This window comes from Vipera berus (genome assembly GCF_964194415.1).
Source record: "Vipera berus genome assembly, chromosome: 1".
Lineage (NCBI taxonomy): Eukaryota > Metazoa > Chordata > Lepidosauria > Squamata > Viperidae > Vipera > Vipera berus.
Window position 1 is genome coordinate 358,688,869 of NC_138202.1, and position 22,649 is coordinate 358,711,517.

General features: G+C 43.4%; 1 protein-coding gene across 1 annotated transcript in view; it reads left to right on the plus strand.

The window, feature by feature from the left end:
* Window positions 1-22,649, plus strand: part of LHFPL7 (LHFPL tetraspan subfamily member 7) — a gene marked incomplete at its 5' end in the record, with an annotated part of 77,407 nt that overhangs the window by 13,179 nt on the left and 41,579 nt on the right. The window contains one exon of the mRNA XM_081315444.1: window positions 19,633-19,771. Coding sequence (XP_081171570.1) covers window positions 19,633-19,771 — 139 coding nt within the window. The remainder of the gene's footprint in view (window positions 1-19,632; window positions 19,772-22,649) is intronic.

Sequence of the window (22,649 nt, forward strand, 5' to 3'; positions counted from 1 at the left end):
AAAGTCACAAAAGGAGATCACATGATCCCGGAATACTGCAGCGGTCATCAATCTGAGTCAGTTACCAAGCCTCTGGATTTTGACTTTGTGACCAGGTGCTGCAATGGTCGTTAAGTGTGACAAATGGTCGTACAGTAAGTCACCTTTTTTCCCCGGTGACGTTGGAACTTCGAACAAGCCATTGTAACTCGAAGATTATCTGTATTTGTTCGACTTTGGATGATGCTCATGATATTATCCATTCAGTCGCGTCCGACTCTTGGCGATTCGATGGGCCGGATCTCTCCGCAGCCGTCCAATCTTACACTAACGTCGGCCTCGACTTACAACAGTTCATTTAGTAACCGCTCAAAGTTGTGGCGGCACTGAAAAAAGGTGACAAATTTTCACCTTTACGGCCGTTGCAGCCTCCCCGTGGTCACGTGATCAAAATTCAGAGGCTTGGCAACTGACTCGTACTTTTGACAGTTGCAGTGTCCCAGGGATCACGTGGTTCCCCCTTTTGCGACCCTCTGACAAGCAAAGTCCATGGGGAAGCCAGATTCACTTAGCAACCGTGCGACTAACTTTACAGCTGCAGCGATTTCGCTTAAAAACCGGGGTAAGAGAGAGGGTCAATTTGGGGCAAATCTCAATTAATGACTTAGCAACAGAAATTATGGGCTCCATTGCGGTCATAAGTCGAGGATTAGCAGTCCACGTATATGATGTCAAAATACACCCAAACACAAGGCTATGACACGGTGTGGCTGGCATTTGCCTTCTTGCTAAGTTCATCCTTTGCGTCGGAATGTGGTTGAGTTGAATTGAGTTGAATGAAAAGGACGAGGGGGGACATGATAGCAGCCTTCCAGTATCTTCAGGGGCTGCCCCAAAGAAGAGGGAGTCAAGCTGTTCTCCAAAGTGCCTGAAGGCAGGAGAAGAAGCAACGGATGGAAACTCATCAAGGAGAGAAGCAATCTAGAACTAAGGAGAAATTTCCTAACAGTCAGAACAATTAACCAGTGGAACTCCTTGCCTCCAGAAGCTGTGAATGCTCCAACACTGGAAGTCTTTAAGAAGAGACTGGACAGTCTATTCTATTCTATTCTATTCTATTCTATTCTATTCTATTCTATTCTATTCTGTTCTGTTCTGTTCTGTTCTGTTCTGTTCTGTTCTGTTCTATTCTATTCTATTCTATTCTATTCTATTCTATTCTATTCTATTCTCTATTCTGTTATATATTATTCTGTTCTGTTCTATTCTGCATTCTGCATTCTGCATTCTATTCTATATTCTATATTCTATATTCTGTATTGTATTCTTTATTCTATTCTATATTTTTCTATTCTATGTTCTGTAATTCTATTCTATTCTATTCTATTCTATTCTATTCTATTCTATTCTATTCTATTCTATTCTATTCTATTCTTTATTCTATTCTCTATTCTACTCTATGTTATATATTCTACATTTTATATTCTATATTCTCCTATTCTGTTCTGTTCCGTTCCATTCCATTCCATTCTCTCGTAGCTCAATCAAGCCCTGGGATCTGTAAATCAGAGTTTACGGCTAAGCATCCTAATACAGCCAGTGGTGGTTTATTCAATAAACAATCAGCTAAATGCTCCTGCTGGTACTTGGTGAGGGGACAAATTGATCATCTTTCTCGACTCACTTGCAAAGCACCTTCTACTTCCTTGGAACAATCTCCGCAGATTAATTGGTGGGGTTGACTTCTGGCCTCTGCAGATAATTGTTTTGTTCCTTCTATTTTTATTTATTTATTTATCTATTTTTTAAATAGGAGAGGTTAATGCCTGGCTGCGAAAATACTTGACCTCACACTTTTTATTTTTTCACAGAACGCCTGTCTGAAATACGTGACTTTTTCCAAATGGCAAAGCCGGCCCTTATGCAGAAAAAAACTACAGGGAGCGCTCAGCTTAACGACAATTCATTTAGTGACTGTTCAAAGTTACAACGGCTCTGAAAAACATGACTTAGGGCCGTTTTTCACCCCAAGACCCATTGCAGACAAGACCCCCTCAATCAGGCAATCAAAATTCACGTGCTGGGCGACTGACTCGTATTTATGACGGTCACAGCATCCGTAGTGGGTGTCACGTGATCCTCTTTTGCGACCTTCTGACAAGCAAAATCAAGGGGGGGGAAGCCAGATTCATTTAACGACCGTGTTATTCACTTAACAACCTCAGTGATTGACTTAACCACGGTGGCCAGAAAGATCGTAAGGTGGGGCAAAATTCACTTAACAATTGTCTCGCTTGGCCACAGATACTTTGGGCTCAGTTGAGGTCGTAAGATGAGGATTCCCTGTATTCTTAAAATGACAGGCAGCTGATTGTTTCTACAGTTCCTTTATGGAGGGTGAGGAGGAAGGACGTTTAGGAAGAAAAAAAACTTGAGCCTATGCAGAGTTCCATGCAAGAGCGTTTATTTGGGACAATTGTCCAATATAATACTAATACTAATACTAATACTAATACTAATACTAATACTAATACTAATACTAATACTAATACTAATACTAATACTACTACTAATAATAATAATAATAATAATAGTAGTGGTGGAGGAGGAGGAGAAGGAGATGAAGAAGAAGAGAGTGGGAAGGGACCTTGGAGGTCATCTAGTCCAACCCCCTGCTCAGGCAGGAAACCCTATCCAATTTTAGACAAATGGCTGTCCAGTCTCTTCTTAAAAACCTCCAGTGTTGGATCATTCACAACTTTTGGAGGCAGGTTGTTCCACTGGTTAATATAAGTAGTATGCTCGTATTTAAATGATGATGATGATGATGATGATGATGATGATAATAATAATTCAAGAACAAGCACTACAAACTAATGCCATGAAAGCAAAGATACAAAAATCCATTGCCGACTTTGCAACGACAAAGTGGAAATTGTTTCACATCTAGTATGTGAGTGCAGCAAAATCACGCAAAACTGATTACAAAGCTAGACCTGACTGAGTTGCTAAACTAATCCACTGGGCATTGTGTAAAAAATACAACTTGCCTGTGTCCGAAAAGTCGTGGGAACATAGGGTGGAAAAAGTTGTCAAGAATGAGAGGGTGAAGATCTTGTGGGACTTCGGAATACAGACAGACCGCCATTTGGAACACAACACACCAGATATCGCAGTCGTAGAGAACCGAAGCGTACAGCTGATTGATATCGCTGTACCAGGAGATGCCAGAGTCAAAGAAAAAGAACTGGAAAAAATTACGAAATACCGCGACCTGGCCATCGAAACTGCGCGATTATGGATGAAACGCGTAACAGTGATACCCATCGTCATCGGGGCACTGGGAACTAGGTCCAAAAACCTTGCAAAATACATCAAGAAATTGCAGCTTCCTGCAATAACTCCAGCAAAGCTACAAAAAACTGTGCTACTCGGAACATCTTACATTTTAAGGAGATACCTGGTTGATACCTAGGATGCTGGCAGCAACCCGTGTCAGCCATTAGTGCCAGTCAATTTGAGTGTTCAGTTGACTGAGTTTCATGTTTTATGAATAAAAGTTTTATAATAATAATAATAATAATAATAATAATAATAATAATAATAATAATAATAATAATAATAATAATAATAATATAAAATGGAAGGTACCTTGGAGGTCATCTAGTCCAACCCTATGCTCAGACAGGAAACCCTACGTCATTTCCCAACTTCCCACGGAACTTAGGACTGCCCCCGACCTTCGTTCATTTCACCGGGACCTGAAAACCTGGCTCTTCCAGCTGTCTGGCCAGACTGAGGGGTTTTAATTTTTAATTGGGTTTTAGTTTTAAATTTCGGGGACTTGAATTAATTAATTGTTTTAACTGATTTTAATTTTTGTATGTTATGCTTTTAATTTTCCCTGTAAACCGCCCTGAGTCCTACGGGCATAGTGCGGTATATAAATTTAATAAAATAAATAAATAAATAAATTTCAGACAAATGGCTGTCCAGCCTCTTCTTAAAAATTTGGAGCATTCACGACTTCTGGAGGCAAGGAGTTCCACTGATTAATATAAGTAGTATGCTCATATTTATAATATAATTAATATAACAATGATAATAATGTTAATAATAATAATAGTTACTATAAGTAATCCTCTAGTTATAACCACAATTAAGCCTGGAATTTTGGTCCTAAAGCATTGCAGTTCTTAAGTCACCGTGTGGCTGGACTCATGTTTACAACTTACAACCACCATTGGGGATCCAAATTTCCATTTTTAAGCCGGGCGGCTATTGAGTAAGCCGGGCTGAATTTTATGACCTTCCTTCGCCATGCAGTCGTTACATGAATCACGCAGTCGTCAAGCGAATCCATCTCCCCCCACTGACTTTGCATGTTGGAAGCCAGCTGCGAAGGTCCTCAGTGGCGGTCACGTGACCTTGAGAAGTTGCAACCACCATACAGTGCCTGCCAAATTTTGATGACATTTTTGACCCTGGGAGATGCAGCAACGGTCATGAGTGCGAGGACCAGCCATAAATTGCATTTTTTTTCAGGGTTGTTGTAATGTCCAATGGTCACCAAGCAAATGGTTGGTGGGGATTATCTGCACCATTTGATGTCAGTTGTTTGGTGGCAATTGGAGGCTAAAACATACAAGGAACGGTTGCTGGAATTGGGTATGTCTAGTTTAATGAAAGGGATGCGGTGGCTCAGTGGGTTAGGACGCTGAGCTTGTCGATCAGAAGGTCGGCAGTTTGGCAGGTCGAATCCCGAGTGCCGCGTAGCAGAGTGAGCGTCTGTTACTCGTCCCAGCTTCTGCCAACCTAGCAGTTCGAAAGCACGTAAAAATGCAAGTAGAAAAATAGGGACCGCTCCGGTGGGAAGGTAACAGCGTTCCGTGCGCCTTTGGCGTCTAGTCATGCCGGCCACATGACCACGGAGACGTCCTCGGACAAGCGCTGGCTCTTCGGCTTTGAAACGGAGATGAGCACCGGCCCCTAGAGTCGGAAACGACTAGCACGCATGTGCGGGCGAACCTTTACCTTTACCTTTTTAGTTTAATGAAGAGAAGGATGAGGGGGGACATGATAGCAGTTTTCCAGTATCTCAGGGGCTGCCCCCAAAGAAGAGGGAGTCAAGCTGTTCTCCAAAGCGCCCGAAGGCAGCATGAGAAGCAACGGATGGAAACTCATCAAGGAGAGAAGCAACCTAGAACTAAGGAGAAACTTCCTGACAGGTAGAACAACTAACCAGTGGAACAACCTGCCTCCAGAAGTGGTGAATGCTCCAACACTGGAAGTTTTTAAGAAGAGACATGACAGTCATTTGTCTGAAATGGTACAGGGTCTCCTGCCTGAGCAGGGGGTTGGACTAGAACAGGCATGTCAAAGTTGCGACGTCACATGACATTGCATGATGTATCGCGACTTTTTCCCCATTGCCGGCAATGGGGTGGGCGCAGTTTCAGCGTGACACATCTGGCCCACAGGCCGGCAGTTTGACATGCCTGGACTAGAAGATCTCCACGGTCCCTTTCAACTCTGTTATTCTGCATTCGGATAGATGGATGGATGGATGGATGGATGGATGGATGGATGGATGGATGGATAGATAGATAGATAGATAGATAGATAGATAGATAGATAGATAGATAGATAGAGGGAAGATAGATAGATAGATAGATAGATAGATAGATAGATAGATAGATAGATAGATAGATGATAGATAGATAGATAGATAGATAGATAGATAGATAGATAGATAGACAGAGAGACAGATAGATAGATAGATAGATAGATAGATAGATAGATAGATGGATGATGGATGGATGAAAAGAGAGAGAGAGGACCAACATAGAACTAAGGAGAAATGTCTTGCCAGTGAGAACGATCAATTAGTGGAACGACTTACCTCCAGAAGCTGTAAATGCTCCAAAACTGGAAGTTTTTAAGAGGAGATTGGACAGCCATTTGTCTGAAATGGTATAGGGGTTCCTGCCTGAGCAGGGGGTTGGACTAGATGACCTCTAAGGTCCCTTCCAACTCTGTTATTCTATTCTATTCTGTTCTATTCTATTCTATTCTATTCTATTCTATTCTATTCTATTCTATTCTATTCTATTCTATTCTATTCTATTCTATTCTATTCTATTCTATTCTATTCTATTTCTATTCCTATTCCTATTCCTATTCCTATTCCTATTCCTATTCCTATTTCTATTCCAAATTCTATTCTGTTCCGTTCTGTTCCATTCCATTCCGTTCTGTTCTGTTCTGTTCTGTTCTATTTGATCTCTTGTGGTCGTGGACATAGAATCTGGGTTTTGACTGATTTCCCTGCCACTAAGAAAGCAGCTAAGAGCTGTAAAAAACCTTTTATTCTCTGCTTTTTCTTTTTCCCCCAACCTTCTCCTGGGGGTGATTAATTGTTGATCCCCAAACAAATTAGAAATCTCTTGACTCAGGGATATAAATTCGCCTTTATGTGGGTTAATAAATTCCACTCAGTGACAAGCGATGTCAAGAGCTTTATTACTCTCTTAGTAGCACGAGCAGCGCTCGTTATCTTAACTTAAAACTTGGTGGCTTTAAAAAAAAAGAAAAGAAAAAAAACTTGAAATTCAGGCCTGCAAAACTTGGTTTGAAGCTGAACGAATTCCAAAAGCTTAAGGTAAAAAAGTGAGTTTAATTCCTTTGGTCCACCTAGACATGTAGATACAGTAAGTCCTCGACTTACGACAATTGAGCCCAACAATTCTGTTGCCAAACAACACAGTTGTTAGGGGACGTTTACTCCTTTTGATGACTTTCCTTTCCAAAATTGTGAAGTATATCCATGCAGTTGTGGATCAGTTGGTCATTAAAGGAATCTGGCTTTTCCCCCACTGACAAAAAAAGGGGATCACCTGAACCCCAGGACATTGCGACCGTCATAAATACGAGTCAGTTGCACATGCTGTGACGGTCAAAAGTGTCAAAACCCCGTCATAACTCACTTTTTTCACTGCCATTGTAACTTCGAACAACGGATGGAAACTAACCAGAGAGAGAGAAGCAACCTAGAACTAAGGAGAAACTTCCTAACAATTAACCAGTGGAACTCCTTGCCTCCGGAAGCTGTGGGTGCTCCAACACTGGAAGTTTTTAAGAAGAGGCTGGACAGCCATTTGTCTGAAATGGGGTAGGGTTTCCTGCCTGAGCAGGGGGTTGGACTAGATGACCTCCAAGTTCCCTCCCAAGTTTTTTATTATTATTGATCATCGCACAGTCAGCCAGATGTTCAGACTGGATTTGGCATTTTTGTCTACCTGTCGAGTCCTTCCCAAGGACCTGGGATAGGCAGATGTGGATGTTTGATGGTATTACAGATCTCGTTGCAGGATGGACGCAGTTCCCAGTAAGGCCGCCTTTTGCAATTGACTAATGGCGAATTTGTTCTTATCGACAATTGCTAAGTCCAGGGTGTTATGTTTCAGGTGCTTGTCTGTTTGAATTCTGAAGTCCCAGAGCAGTTTAACTTTATCATTTTCTATGACTTTCTGTATTTTATGATCCCACCAGTTCTTGCTTACAGGCAAATAATAATAATAATAATAATAATAATAATAATAATAATAATAATAATAATAATAATAATAATAATAATAATAATAATAATAATAATAATAATGATGATGATTAAACAAAGTCAAGGACTATCTTCATTGTTGCCTGGCCAATAGAATGAAAAAAAAAATTGCTGATGACACTTTTCAGGTTTTTTTTAAATTACTTCCTGGTCTAGCCATCCAAGGTCAAGATCAACCTGTGAATTAGCCCAGGCTAGTTAGGTGTGCATCATCGTGGCAGTAGGCATTAACCATGAATGAAAGCCAAAGAGCTTCAAATCACTTGTTATTTCAAAAAAGCCAAATCATGGCCAGGCCCTTGAATCAGCCAGGTTTCCTTAGAACAGGGGTGTCAAACTCAATTTCATTGAGGGCCGCATCAGCATTGCAGTTGCCCTCGGGGGGGGGGAGGTGGGTATGGCCAGGGTGGGCGTGGCCTACTGGGTGGGCATGGCTAGAGTGCGTATGGCCTACTGGGTGGGCGTGGCCAGCTCTACATCGTTCGCATCAAGGGTGCCTATGGGGGCCTGGGCAGGAGTGGGACAGATCTGGGGGTCTCTGGAGGGAGGAGGGTCTCTGGGCCAGGGACAAGGCAGTGGGGGCCGTTCCCTCACTCTTTCCAGGATGGCTTCGCGGGCCGCATGAAAGCACTTCGCGGGCCGGATCTGGCCCCCGGGCCTTGTGTTTGACATGTCTGCCTTAGAAGAACTAAGTGGGATGACTTGCCACCAGAAGCTGTGAGTGCTCCATCACTGGAGGTTTTTAAGAAGAGACTGGACAGCCGTTTGTCTGGAATGGTATAGGGCCTCCTGCTTGAGCAGGGGATTGGACTAGAAGACCTCCAAGGTCCCTTCCGATTCTGTGATTCTATGGTGCTTTCTGGTGCCTGCACTACAACTCCCAACAGCCGGTGCCAATCTGACAAACAATGTGTGGTGCTGGGAGGCTGAGTTCATTGACTTTGCACTGACACAGCATTCTGCAAACGCCGTGCGTTGACACAGACCTCAAACTCAGAACTCAGCAGCAGTCATTGAAGTCTACTCTTGCCATAGCCACGAAAGCTGGCTGGGTGACTTTGGGCCAATCATCAAGAAGCCATGAGTTCTAGTCCCGCCTTTGCATGAAAGCTGGCTGGGTTATTTTGGGACTATCTCCAGGAGACGGTGAGTTCTAGTTCTGCCTTAGTCGCAAAAGCTGGCTGGGTGATTTTGGGCCACTCACCAGGAGATTGTGAATTCTAGTCCCACCTTTGCATGAAAGCTGGCTGGGTGACTGGGTCAATTACTGGGAGACTGTGAATTCTAGTCTTGCTTTTTCATGAGAGCTGGTTAGTTGACTTTGGCCCAGTCCTTCACTCTCAGCCCAATCCATCTCCCTAGGTTTTTGTTGTCGCGAAAATAGGAGGCGGAAGGATGGGACGGGGTGGGATTTTTATAAATGAACTTCAATTTTAATTTGTATTAATTTATTATGGGCATTGTTTAATCACATTTTAATAATTTTTAATTTTTGTATCTAGTTTTTATGTATTGCCCTGTTCACCGCCCTGAGTCCTCCGGGAGAAGGGCGGTATATAAATTAAATTAATAAATAAATAAATAATAAATAATGTATGTTCCCCACTTAGAGCAGGGGTCTTCTAACTTGGTCCTTTTAAGACTTGTAGACTTCAATTCCCAGAATTCCTCAGCCAGGCACGCTGGCTGAGGAATTCTGGGAGTTGAAGTCCACAAATCATAAAAGGGCTAAGTTTGAAGACCCCCCCCCCCCTGAGCTAGAGTCACTTATGGAGAACTAAAGGCAGGATAAAATTTCTAATAAATAAGTCATAAAAACTTTATGGCTTTACTAAGCCATAAATTAACTGGGTTTGCACTGCCTGGAAGGCCAACCCAAGGCAAGCCACTTTAATTTCTGAATTGTGCATTGTGCAGAGGCTGTCAATGCTTGCTTCAGGTAGCTGCATATCTGTGATTTGAAGCCTTTTCGGGTGCTGTTTTTAAAACCTGACTGATTCTCTGTTTTTATTTCTCATTTCATGGGCCAAGTTTTTTTTGTTCTTTTTAACAATATATTGAAAAGATTTTGTTTGCCTGTTTTTCCCCCCCCCAACCCATTCCATCCTCCACCCATCCTTTCGCCCTGCTCTGTCCTTTCCGTTCTTCCCTCCTCCCTTTCCGTTTTTCCTTGCAAATCTTCCCTTCCTTTGTCCTTAATGAAAGGATTAAAAAAAGAAAGGAAAAAAAGAGAGAGAGAGAAGCATCAGTCTAGGATTCCTCCCAAAGTCAGCATTTTAAACAGTTGCAGGAACGGTGGTGACTAGAAAGCTGGCTTTCCTACTTTAAAAGAGCGGAGTGTGTTTGTCGGTTTCTCTACCGTCAAAAGAGGAAGAATTTCTCTTTGGGAATATTGTTTAGCCTTTTTCTCTAGGTCCTTCCACAACAGATTTTTCAGGGAATATGTCTCCTCCTGATCCCCTGATTTTCAGGAAATACAGGTAGTCCTCGACTTACAAGCACAGTTCAGCCCAAAATTAATGTGGTTAAGTGAGACATTCGTGAATTCTGCCCCATTTTTACGACCTTTCCTGCACATGTTGTTAAATGAGTCACGGTAGCTTTAAGTTAGTAACAGGTTGTTAAGTGAATCTGGCTTCCCCATTGCTGCTGCTGCTGCTGCTGCTGCTGCTGCTAATAATAATAATAATAATAATAATAATAATAATAATAATAATAAGAAGAAGAAGAAGAAGAAGAAGAAGAAGTTGGAAGGGACCTTAAAGGTCATCTAGTCCAACCCCCTGCTCAGTCAGGAAACTCTATATCACTTCAGACAAGTGGCGGTCCAGAATAATAATAATAATAATAATAATAATAATAATAATAATAATAATAATAATAATAATAATAATATTTGGAAGGGACCTTAAAGGTCATCTAGTCCAACCCCCTGCTCAGTCAGGAAACTATATCACTTCAGACAAGTGGCTGTCCAGTCTAAATAATAATAATAATAATAATAATAATAATAATAATAATAATAATAATAATAAGTTGGAAGGGACCTTAAAGGTCATCTAGTCCAACCCCCTGCTCAGTCAGGAAACTCTATATCACTTCAGACAAGTGGCGGTCCAGAATAATAATAATAATAATAATAATAATAATAATAATAATAATAATAATAATAATAATAATAATGATAATATTTGGAAGGGACCTTAAAGGTCATCTAGTCCAACCCCCTGCTCAGTCAGGAAACTATATCACTTCAGACAAGTGGCTGTCCAGTCTAAATAATAATAATAATAATAATAATAATAATAATAATAATAATAATAATAATAATAATAATAATAATAAGTTGGAAGGGACCTTAAAGGTCATCTAGTCCAACTCCCTGATCAGGCAGAAAACCCTATGCCACTTTGCTTGTCAGAAGGTCGCAAAAGGGGATCACGTGACCCTGGGACTCTTCAACCGTCATAAATGTGAACCAGTGGCCAAGCGTCTGAATTTTGATCACGTGACCGCGGGGAGGCTGCAAAGGAGGTAACGGTGAAAAAGGGTCGTAAGTCCCTTTTTTCACTGCTGTTGTAACTTTTAAACAATCAGTAAATGAACTGTTGTAAGTCGAGGACTACCTGTATGCCTTAGTTCAGGGGTAGGCAACCTCGGCTCTTTTATGACTCATGGACTTCAACTCCCAGAATTCCTGAGCCAGCCATGCTGGCTCAGGAATTCTGGGAGTTGAAGTCCATGAGTCATAAAAGAGCCGAGGTTGCCTACCCCTGCCTTAGTTGAATGAACCCCAGTTTCCCTGTTCACACAATAAATTGAAGCAAATCTTGGTCAATGCACAGACAGTCCTCAACTTCACTTAATGATCATGTGAAGTAATAATAATAATAATAATAATAATAATAATAATAATAATAAAGTCAGAAAAGCAAAATTCCTGGAGACAATTAAGAAAAGGTGGGTCCCACGAAGCAAACCCAGCTTTTATTTTCAAGGTTATTCTGGTTTTTTTTTAATTGGCTGAAACCCAAAGCAGGGATCTGGCGAAGGCCGGGAGCAAAGCTTTGTTAATTGGCCAGAGTTCTCCCATCTTTCAAACAGACGGTTTCACGTTTTCCCGGCGTGTTTTTTGTTCTTGCGAACGGGCTGGTTTCACAGGCCGAGCAGCTGCTTCCAAGGGAAAAAGGGCTATTTTTGGCTCAAAAACATTTCTGGAATGCTGGAACGGCACCAAAATACTTTAGGGCCCACCTTTCAGGTTGTGAAACAAGTATCTCTGTTTGAAGTCTTTTTGTTTCTCCAAACGAAACCGACGACTTCAAATGCTTTTCATAGTTAGTCCTCGAATTACGACCACAATGGAGCTAACCATGTTCCGATGCTAAGCAAGGCGGTGGTTGAGTGAGTTTTGCCCCCTTTTAATGCCTTTTTCTGGCATGGTCGTTAAGTGAATCACTGCAGTGGGTTAAGTGAATCAGACAGTCGTTAAGCGAATCTGGGTTCCCCATTGGATTTGCTGGTCAGAAGGTTGCAAAAGGAGATCACATGATGCCGGCAACTGTCATAGATACATGCAGTTTCTTTCTTCTTTCTTTCTTTCTTTCTTTCTTTCTTTCTTTCTTTCTTTCTTTCTTTCTTTCTTTCTTTCTTTCTTTCTTTCCTTCCTTCCTTCCTTCCTTCCTTCCTTCCTTCCTTCCTTCCTTCCATCTTTCTTTTTTCTTTCTTTCTTTCCTTCCTTCCTTCCTTCCATCTTTCTTTCTTTCTTTCTTCCTTCCTTCCTTCCTTCCTTCCTTCCTTCCTTCCTTCCTTCCTTCCTTCCTTCCTTCCTTCCTTCCTTCCTTCCTTTCCTCTTTCTTTCTTTCTTTCTTTCTTTCTTTCTTTCTTTCTTTCTTCCTTCCTTCTTTTCCTCTTTCTTTCTTTCTTTCTTTCTTTCTTTCTTTCTTTCTTTCTTTCTTTCTTTCTTTCCTTCCTTCCTTCCTTCCTTCCTTCCTTCCTTCCTTCCTTCCTTCCTTCCTTCCTTTCCTCTTTCTTTCTTTCTTTCTTTCTTTCTTTCTTTCTTTCTTTCTTTCTTTCTTTCTTTCTTTCCTTTCCTTCCTTCCCTCCCTCCCTCCCTCCTTCTTTCATTCATTCATTCATTCATTCATTCATTCATTCTTTCTTTCTTTCCCTCCCCTCCATTCCCCTCCCCTCCCTTGAACCAGGGCCACTATCAATATCTTAAGTGGATCAGATAGGAAAGACAAAAAAGATGAGGTGTAAGTAGTCCTCAACTTACAGCTCTCCATTTAGCGACCGTTAAAAGTTACAGCATTGTAAAAAGTGACCAAGTTGGAAGACCCTGGGCTTTGAGCTTCGTCCACCTCTGCGATCGAGGGAAATTTTGGCTCACCGTGTTCTTGTTTGATTAATTCATCAAACTAATCCGTTCACTCACGTGGGCTTCCTCAGCCACCATCTGTGAGTTTGGACAAATTACATTCCCCTCAAGAGAGAGAGGCGGTTTCTGAAGACCTCCCTCCAATTAGCACCATCTGGGCATGCCTGAACTACAATCCCCATCACCCTCAGCCAGAACAGGGATTGCAGGTAGCCCTCCACTTACGGCCCTAATTGAGCCGAACGTTTCCGTTGCAAAGTGAGACGGGTGCTAAGTACATTTTGCCCCATTTTATGACTTTTTGGCTCAGTGGGTTAGGACGCTGAGCTTGTCGATCGGAAGGTCGGCAGTTTGGCGGGTCGAATCCCGAGTGCCGCGTAACAGAGTGAGCGCCTGTTACTCGTCCCAGCTTCTGCTAACCTAGCAGTTCGAAAGCACGTAAAAATGCAAGTAGAAAAATAGGGACCGCTCCGGTGGGAAGGTAACAGCGTTCCGTGCGCCTTTGGTGTCTAGTCATGCCGGCCACATGACCACGGAGACGTCCTCGGACAAGCGCTGGCTCTTTGGCTTTGAAACGGAGATGAGCACCGGCCCCTAGAGTCGGAAACGACTAGCATGCATGTGCGGAGGAACCTTTACCTTTACGTTTACGACTTTTCTGGCCACTGTTGGGAGGTGAATCCAGGCAGTCATTAAGTCAGTCAATGGTTGTTAAGTGAAACTGGCTCCCCCTTTTGCCTTTGTTGGTCAGAAGGCTGCAAAAAGGCATCAGGTGACCCCCGGACGCTCTGACCATCATAAATACGAAGCAGTTGCCAAGTGTCTGAATTTGGATCAAGTGACCTTGGGGGTCGTTAATGTGAAAAACAGTCCCGAGTCCCCTTTTTTCAGGGATGGTTGTAACTCTGAATGATCACTAAATGAATTGTTGTAAGTCGAGGACCCCCGCTTCAGGGCTGGCACGTATTTGGGTTGATGGAAGGTGGGGACAGGCGAACTTGATTTGAAAGTTACTTTATTGATTTATCGACTGATCAAATTGATATGCCGGCCGTCCTCCCAAAAAGGGCGACTCGGAGCAGTTTACAAAATATAAAAATAGGAATAAAGGCAGTCCTGGACATAAATAAATAAACACAAATCCTGCAGACCGGAATTTCCTTTGCTGAGTGAGCCCAGTTTTATGATCTGTGAACCGTGCAAATGCAGCTTCCCCTTTTGACTTTGCTTCAGCAGGGGGGGCTGGACTAGAAGACCTCCAAGGTCCCTTCCAGGTCTATTCTATTCTAATACTGTCAGAAGCTGGCAGGAAGGTTGCAAATGGTGAGCATGTCATCCTGGAACATTGATTCTCCTGTAAATATATATGCCTGTTGCCAGTTTTGATCAGAGGACTGTGATCGTAAGGGTGAGGAGTGCTTGTGAGTAATTGTGGACAAATCACTAGGAGACAGTGAGTTCTAGTTCGCCTTAGGCATGAAAACCAGCTGGGTGACTTTGGTCCAATCACTGTGAGAATGTGAGTTCTAGTCTGCCTTAGGCATCAAAGCCAGCCGCATGACTTTGGTCCAATCTCTAGGAGACAGTGAGTTCTAGTTCGCCTTAGGCATGAAAACCAGCTGGGTGACTTTGGTCCAATCACTGTGAGACTGTGAGTTCTAGTCCGCCTTAGGCATCAAAGCCAGCCGCATGACTTTGGTCCAATCTCTAGGAGACAGTGAGTTCTAGTCCAGCTTAGGTATGAAAGCCAGCTGGGTGACTTTGGTCCAATCACTGTGAGACTGTGAGTTCTAGTCCGCCTTAGGCATCAAAGCCAGCCGCATGACTTTGGTCCAATCTCTAGGAGACAGTGAGTTCTAGTCCAGCTTAGGCATGAAAGCCAGCTGGGTGACGTTGGGCCAATCACCAGGAGCCTGTGAGTTCTTGTCCTGCCTTAGGATAGAAAGTCAGCTGGGTGACTTTGGTTCAATCACTAGGAGATGGTGAGTTCTAATCCACCTTAGCCATGAAAGCCAGGTCGGTGACTTTGGTCCAATCCCTTTCTCTCAGCCCAACCCACCTCACAGGGTTGTTTTTTTCGGGCAAATAGGAGGAAGAAAGTGTGTTGGATATTTTTGCTGCCTTGGGTACTTTGTAAAACACAATAAAGGAAGGATACAAATTAAATAAAACAGAAATATTAGGCCAGGCCCGTGTCATGCATTCTGCTAGTTGTCAGGGCGATTCAAGGAGCTGATTATCTGACTGCTCCATTAGCTCAAGCACAGCTGTTTCTCCACATCTGCCAGAGCTCCATTATTTGCGAGAGAAATTCATTTCGCCACCCTTCAACACTTGTTCTGCCGTCTCGTTTGCTCCTCTTTCGCTTCAGCCCGGGAACTTCATCCAAATAGTTTTTATAAGATCTGACGGATGAAAACATCTGTCACACTAAAAATCCCCTGTACAGAATTGTTTGAAAAGTTTTTTAAATCTTTCTGCCAAAGAAAGAAAGAAAGAAAGAGTTAGCAACATTGGTTGGCTTTTTTAAAAAGTAGGGCATTTCAGAGGGAGGGAGCGAGGGAGGAGAAAGAGGAAGGAAGGAAGGAAGGAGGGAAGGAGGAAAGAAGGAAAGGAAGGAAAGAAGGAGTGAGGGAGGAAGGAAGGAAGGAGGAGAAAAAGGAAGGAAGGAAGGAATGAAGGAAGGAGGGAGGGAAGGAAGGAAGGAAGGAAGGAAGGAAGGAAAGGAAGGAAAGAAGGAGGGAGGGAGGAAGGAGGAAGGAAGGAAGAAAGGAGGAGAAAGAGGAAGGAAGGAAGGAGGGAGGGAAGGAGGGAGGAAGAAGGAAGGAGGGAGGGAGGGAGGGAAGGAGGAAGGAAGGAAAGGAAGGAAAGAAGGAGGGAGGGAGGGAGGAAGGAAGGAAGGAAGGAGGGAGGGAGGGAAGGAGGAAGGAAGGAGGGAGGGAAGGAGGAAAGAAGGAAAGGAAGGAAAGAAGGAGGGAGGGAGGGAGGAAGGAAGGAGGAGAAAGGAAGGAAGGAAGGAAGGAGGGAGGGAAGGAGGGAGGAAGAAGGAGGGAGAGGGGGAGGGAGGGAGGATGGAAGGAAGGAAAGAAAGGAGGAAGGAAGGAAGGAAAGGAAGGAAGGAAGGAAGGAAGGAAGGAAGGAAGGAAGGAAGGAACGCTAGGTGCAGATTTTAAAAGGCGATGGAGGAGAAGGATTGTTGTGGTACTCTCTGAGCTTGGTTCTTTTCGTGTAGACATTTCCCGACCCAACTAGGGCCGTGCTCTCTATCTTGCTGCATGCAGCTGCAATTCTCCTTCCCAAGATCTGGGGACCAGTCTTCCCATTTTCACCCACGAAACCTCAACCAATCCCCTGGAAAAACAAACCTCCCAATTTACAACCCTGTAGCCTTTATTTGCTGTAGAGGCAAGGCGACTAGATAAAGCTGAGCATTTACCGGCTGGATGCCCTTCCCGACACCTACACAGAGTTCACAGCAGATAGTTTCAAAACAGGCGACACATCCACCTTTCTGCGGATGTCGCCACCTCACCAGGAGACCCATCCTGACCTTCATTTCCCGACATCTCAGTGTCCTCGGCACGAGATGTCCATTATGGCGCCACGCACTCACCTACAGCTGCCGTTCCTTGGCAGCCAAACCCGGTTGTCAACAGCCGGGTAACTCCAGTGAAGCAAGGGGGGGGGTCTTTTGCGTGTTTTTTGTTTTAATTAAGAAACATTTGGATGCGGCTGGTGGCTGCCGGCAAACGGCTCGTTTCGAGAAATCAGCAAAGGCAGCGAATTGCACCGGTGGCTTTTAATGGCCGCTCGTGTTCGCTCCTTAATCTCACCATGCATGTAATACATTTCTGAGGATCAGCCTGCCAAGGCGTCTTAATTACTCCGGGGAGCAAGCAACGGCTGAATTGTGGGTTATAGATTTCACAGGACGCTTAAGATCTACGCAGGCAAGATAATCGGGGTGGGGGGTGGGGGAACTGTTCTTGGAGGGTAATGGGGGGGGCTCCACAGCTCCCCCATATCCCAAAACTCTCCAAAACGTGCGATCCATATTTGAACAGTTCCGTTTAAGGGCAGAACGGAAGCAAATTCAGGATAGAGCAGGGGTCTTCCAACTTGGCCCTTTTAAGACTCGTGGACTTCAAGTCCCAGAATTCCTCAGCCAGGATGATTTAAGACAGGGGTCTTCCAACTTGGCCCTTTTAAGATTCGTGGACTTCAAGTCCCAGAATTCCTCAGCCAGGATGATTTAAGACAGGGGTCTTCCAACTTGGCCCTTTTAAGACTCGTGGACTTCAAGTCCCAGAATTCCTCAGCCAGGATGATTTAAGACAGGGGTCTTCCAACTTGGCCCTTTTAAGACTCGTGGACTTCAAGTCCCAGAATTCCTCAGCCAGGATGTTTTAAGACAGGGGTCTTCCAACTTGGCCCTTTTAAGACTCGTGGACTTAAGTCCCAGAATTCCTCAGCCAGGATGCTTTAAGACAGGGATCTTCAAACTTGGCCCTTTTATGACTTGTGGACTTCAACTCCCAGCATCCCTCAGACAGGCATGCTGGCTGTGGAATTCTGGGAGCTGAAGTCCACAAGCAGGGGACTTCCAACTTGGCCCTTTTATGACTTGTGGAGTTCAACTCCCAGAATCCCTCAGCCAGACACGCTGGCTGAGGAATTCTGGGAGTTAAAAGTCCACAAGTCACAAAAGGGCCAGGTTTGAAGACCCCTATGATAGAGGATTGTGGTTTGGAAGATAATCCTAAAAGGGTGATGGTAAAAGGTACTTTAGAGACCATCAAATCTAGTGTTTCTCAACCTTGATTACCTTAAGATACGTGGACTACAACTACCAGAATTCCCCAGCCAGCATGGCTGCCTAGGGAATTCTGGGAAATGAAGTCTACCCATCTTAAAGTGGCCAAGTTTGGAAAAAAAAAACCCCACTAATCTTAGTCCTGACTTCTGCACTGCGCAAGATAAGCAACTATCCTTCTTAGACAGCTCCAGAAATAAAAGGGCCAAGCTTGAAGATCCCTGGGGATAGAGGGAGTTCTCGGTTTACGACCATCCGTTTAGCGACTGTTCCAATAGGATTGAGTGGTGGGCTTTGTGTCGTTCGATACAGGGAGTCCTTGATTACCAGCTCTTCGTTTAGCGACCGTTCAAAGAGGACCGAATCCTAGTCTTTGTGTAAGCTGACGACAGGAAGTCCTTGACTTACAGCCCTTTGTTTAGCGACCGTTCAAATCGTGCTGAGCAATGGGTTTTGTGTAACGTGACCACAGGGAGGCCTTGACTTTCAACCGCTCGTTTAACGACCGTTGGAAGTGACAACCGCACTGGAAAAAGTGACTTAGGACCAGTCCTCACTCTTATGACCGTCGTAGCATTCCCCACTGGCATGTGATCAAAATTTGGGAGCCTGACAAGAGGCGTCTATTAAAACGGATGTGGCATTCTGGGGTCAGGTCACTGTCATTTGCGGTCTTCCCCCTCAGCTTCTGACAAGCAGCTTCAATGCGGGAAGCTGGATTCGCTTAACGACCGTGTGATTCGCTTAACAACGGCAGCAATTTGCTTAACAACCAGGACAGAAAAAAAAGATCACAGAATTGAGCAGGACTCACTTAAAACAGACAGACACTCCTTGTCTTAACAATCATAACTGAGCACACAATTTCGGCAGAAAGCTATGACGGACATAAAGCCGGTCAGCCATGTGGCCACACCTGATTTTACGACCCATTTTTGTGGCAATTGTTAAGGGAATACGGTGGTCGTAAAGCAAATGCTGCGGTCCTTAAGTGAATGTCACGGTCATTACACGAACTTATTGTTCGTTATGGGGATTTTTTGTTTTCCTGCCAGAACTCGGAAGTAAACACCTATTTCTCACAGAAGCATTGTAAATTGTGGTTATGTGACCGGAGGAGGCTGCAAATGGTTGTAAAGGCACCCAAAATACAGTCATGTGACTTTAGGGGTGGGGACAGAGGTTGGTGTTTGGAATCTGGATTGTAAGTCCGGGTTTTGTGGCCATAGTTCCCCACGCTGGCTCAGGAATTCTGGGAGTTGAAGTCCACAAGCCATAAAAGGGCCATAGTTCCCCATGTTGGCTCTGAAATTCTGGGAGTTGAAGTCCACAAATCCTAAAAGGGTCATAGTTCCCCATGTTGGCTCAAGAATGCTGGGAGTTGAAGTCCACAAACCATTTAAGGGCCATAGTTCCCCATGTTGGCTCAGGAATTCTGGGAATTGAAGTCCACAGGCCATAAAAGGGCCATTGTTCCCCATGTTGGCTCTGAAATTCTGGGAGTTGAAGTCCACAAATCCTAAAAGGGTCATAGTTCCCCATGTTGGCTCAGGAATTCTGGGAATTGAAGTCCACAAGCCATAAAAGGGCCATTGTTCCCCCATGTTGGCTCTGAAATTCTGGGAGTTGAAGTCCACAAATCCTAAAAGGGTCATAGTTCCCCATGTTGGCTCAGGAATTCTGGGAATTGAAGTCCACAAGCCATAAAAGGGCCATAGCTCCCCTTGCTGACTTAAATCTTTGGCTCCTGAGAAATATCTGCAGAGCTGGGATGATGAGATCTCTTTGGGGATTTGCATTCATAGGACAGTCTAACAAAAGCTCTACCTGTTTTATTTTCAGACCAGTGCAGTGTTGTGTGTGGGCGGCTGTGCCCTTTTGGCTTTCAGCGCCCTGCTGGCGGTCATCGTCCTTTTTCTTCCCAGCGGGCAGTGTGAGAGACGGCTCTGCACCCTGGCTGGGTACATTCAGACAGCGGCGGGTAAGTGGACCACAATCCTGGTTTGTTTGAGGGATCTTCGCTCAGTTCTAACTCTTGATTTGTGTTTTTCAAACATGGTCACTTTAAGAGGTATGGACTTCAGCTCCCAGAATTCCCTACGCCAGTTGAGGCACACCCATCTTAAAGCATGCTGGCTGAGGAATTCTGGGTGTCGAAGTCCAGCCATGTTAAAACATGTTGGCTCACTGTCAGGAAGTTTCTCCTTAATTCCAGGTTGCTTTTCTCCTTGATTAGTTTCCATCTGTTGCTTCTTGTCCTGCTTTCAGGTGCTTTGGAGAATAATTTGACCCCCTCTTCTTTGTGGCAGCTCCTCAAATACTGGAATACTGCTATCTTGTCACCCCTATTTCTTATTTTCTTTAGACTAGTCAGACCCAAGTCCTGCAGCTGTTCATAGATAGATAGATAGAGATAGATGATAGATAGATAGATAGATAGATAGATAGATAGATAGATAGATAGATAGATAGATGATAGATAAGATAGATAGATAGATAGATAGATAGATAGATAGATAGATAGATAGATGATAGATAGACAGATAGACAGATAGACAGATAGACAGATAGACAGACAGACAGACAGACAGACAGACAGACAGACAGATAGATAGATAGATAGATAGATAGATAGATAGTAGGTAGGTAGGTAGGTAGGTAGATAGATGATAGATAGATAGATAGATAGATAGATAGATAGAGATAGATGATAGATAGATAGATAGATAGATAGATAGATAGATAGATAGATAGATAGATAGATAGAGATAGATAAATAGAGATAGAGATATATAGATGATAGGTAGGTGGGTAGGTAGGTAGGTAGGTAGATAAATATGGAGAGGGATAGACGGATTATAGCTTGATATCAATCCTTCTATGTGTCTATATTAGTATGTATCTTATTTCTGTATTCATCCATCCATCACTCTCCGTACTGTACCTCTCTCTCTCTCTCTGCATATGTGTGCGTGTGTGTGTATCGATGCATACACGCTTGTGTGTCTATTTTACACTGGGAGTGCTTCACATTTGGAAGCAGGCCTTCGCTGCATAACATGGAGGCAGAACGTGGATGGAATAAACGGAGGTCCACCAGCTTTTGCTCAAAACTTGCTTTTTGTGGGGGGGTTTTTTGCTCAAAGGGGCAATTTACGACTGAGCTGTTCAATCCTTTGTGTGATGGATTGCGTGCCAATTAATTGTCTTTGACTCCTGATGACCCCAGAGACGGATAGATTTTTCTCCCTGTGGCTGTTCCATTTTAAATAAACGATTATGTCAAGGAGAATGGACGCTATTCAGGGCCATCGGTGGGCGTGGCTGTGTTGGAAAAGTCAAGATGGTGAGCCCCATAGGGGCTGGACTAGAAGACCTCCAGGGTCCCTTCCAGCTCTAGTCAATTCCTAAGCCACCATCTTGACTTTTTTGACACCCCCCTCCCCCCGGGGTTGATGGAATTGACAATACTAAAATATGATAAATTTCAGAGCTTTGCGCCATGCCTTCAAGGGGAATTTTAGATAATAGATCATCCTCAACTTACGGCCACAGCTGAGCCCAAAATTTCAGTCACTAAGCGAGACAGTTGCCCAATGCGTTTCGTTGCATTTTACCACTTTCCTGGCCACGGCTGTTAAGTGAATCACTGCAGTCTTTAAATGAGTAACACGGTTATGCTAACAGACCTACAGAGTTGCAGGTAGTCCTCAACTTACGACCCCGGTTTCTGTGGCTTAGTGAGACAGTTGTTGAGTTTTGCCCCAGTTTATGACCTCCCTGGCCACCACAGTTGTTAAGCGAAACACTGCAGTTGTTAAGTTAGTAACACGGTTGTTAAGTGAATCTAGCTTCCCCATGGACTTTGCTTGTCAGGAGGGTCCCAAAAGGGTACCACGTGACCCCAGGATGCTGCGACCGTCATAAATCGGAGTCAGTTGCAGAACGTCTGAATTTTGTTTTGTTTTTTTAAAATATGTTGTATTGATTTTTTAACATAATCAACCTTAATATTTGGTAAACAGCGAGTTCTCTGAGTTTATATTTAAAAAACAATCAATAACAATTAAGTTTCTATAATTCTATAGTCCACATAATAGCTTTGCTTGATTTTCTCTTCCAATATTTTCTTTTGCCAGTCTTGAATTAATGCAATTCTTATTATTTGGATAAATAATTAAATATGGACATTTTTCTAACATTCCTGCAAATAATAACCACATCAACGTAAAGCTTCTTTTCTAACTGTTCATCTTGATTGTCTCATCATAGATCCCGTTTACAAAATTCTTATTTAAATTTGTTTTCCCCACAATACTCAAAACCTTCTTTTAGGGGTTTAAGATTTTTTCAAAATGAATTACGCTTAAGTATTTAAGTCTTTTTCCTCGTACAGGCCATCGCAACACTTTTACATTGCTCATATCTTAAAACAAAAAGAAAAAAAGAAGAAAAAAGAGAAGAAAAAGATATAAGAAGCGTCTGAAATTTTGATCACGTGACCGCGGGGATGCTGCAACGGCCGTTAAGTGTTCAGTGTTCAGTACCGTTATAAGTTTGAATGGTCACTAAATGAACTCTTGTAAATTCATGTAAAAGGACGACCTCTGTTGCTGTTGATTAAAAAGAGGCACCTAAAAATTAGGTGGAAACTAATCAGAGAAAGAAACAACCTAGAACTAAGGAGAAATTTCCTGGCAATTAGAACAATTAACCAGTGGAACTCCTTGCCTCCAGAAACTGTGAATGCTCCACCACTGGAAGTTTTTAAGAAGAGACTGGACAGCCATTTGTCTGAAATGGGATAGGGTTTCCTGCCTGAGCAGGGGGTTGGACTAGATGACCTCCAAGGTCCCTTC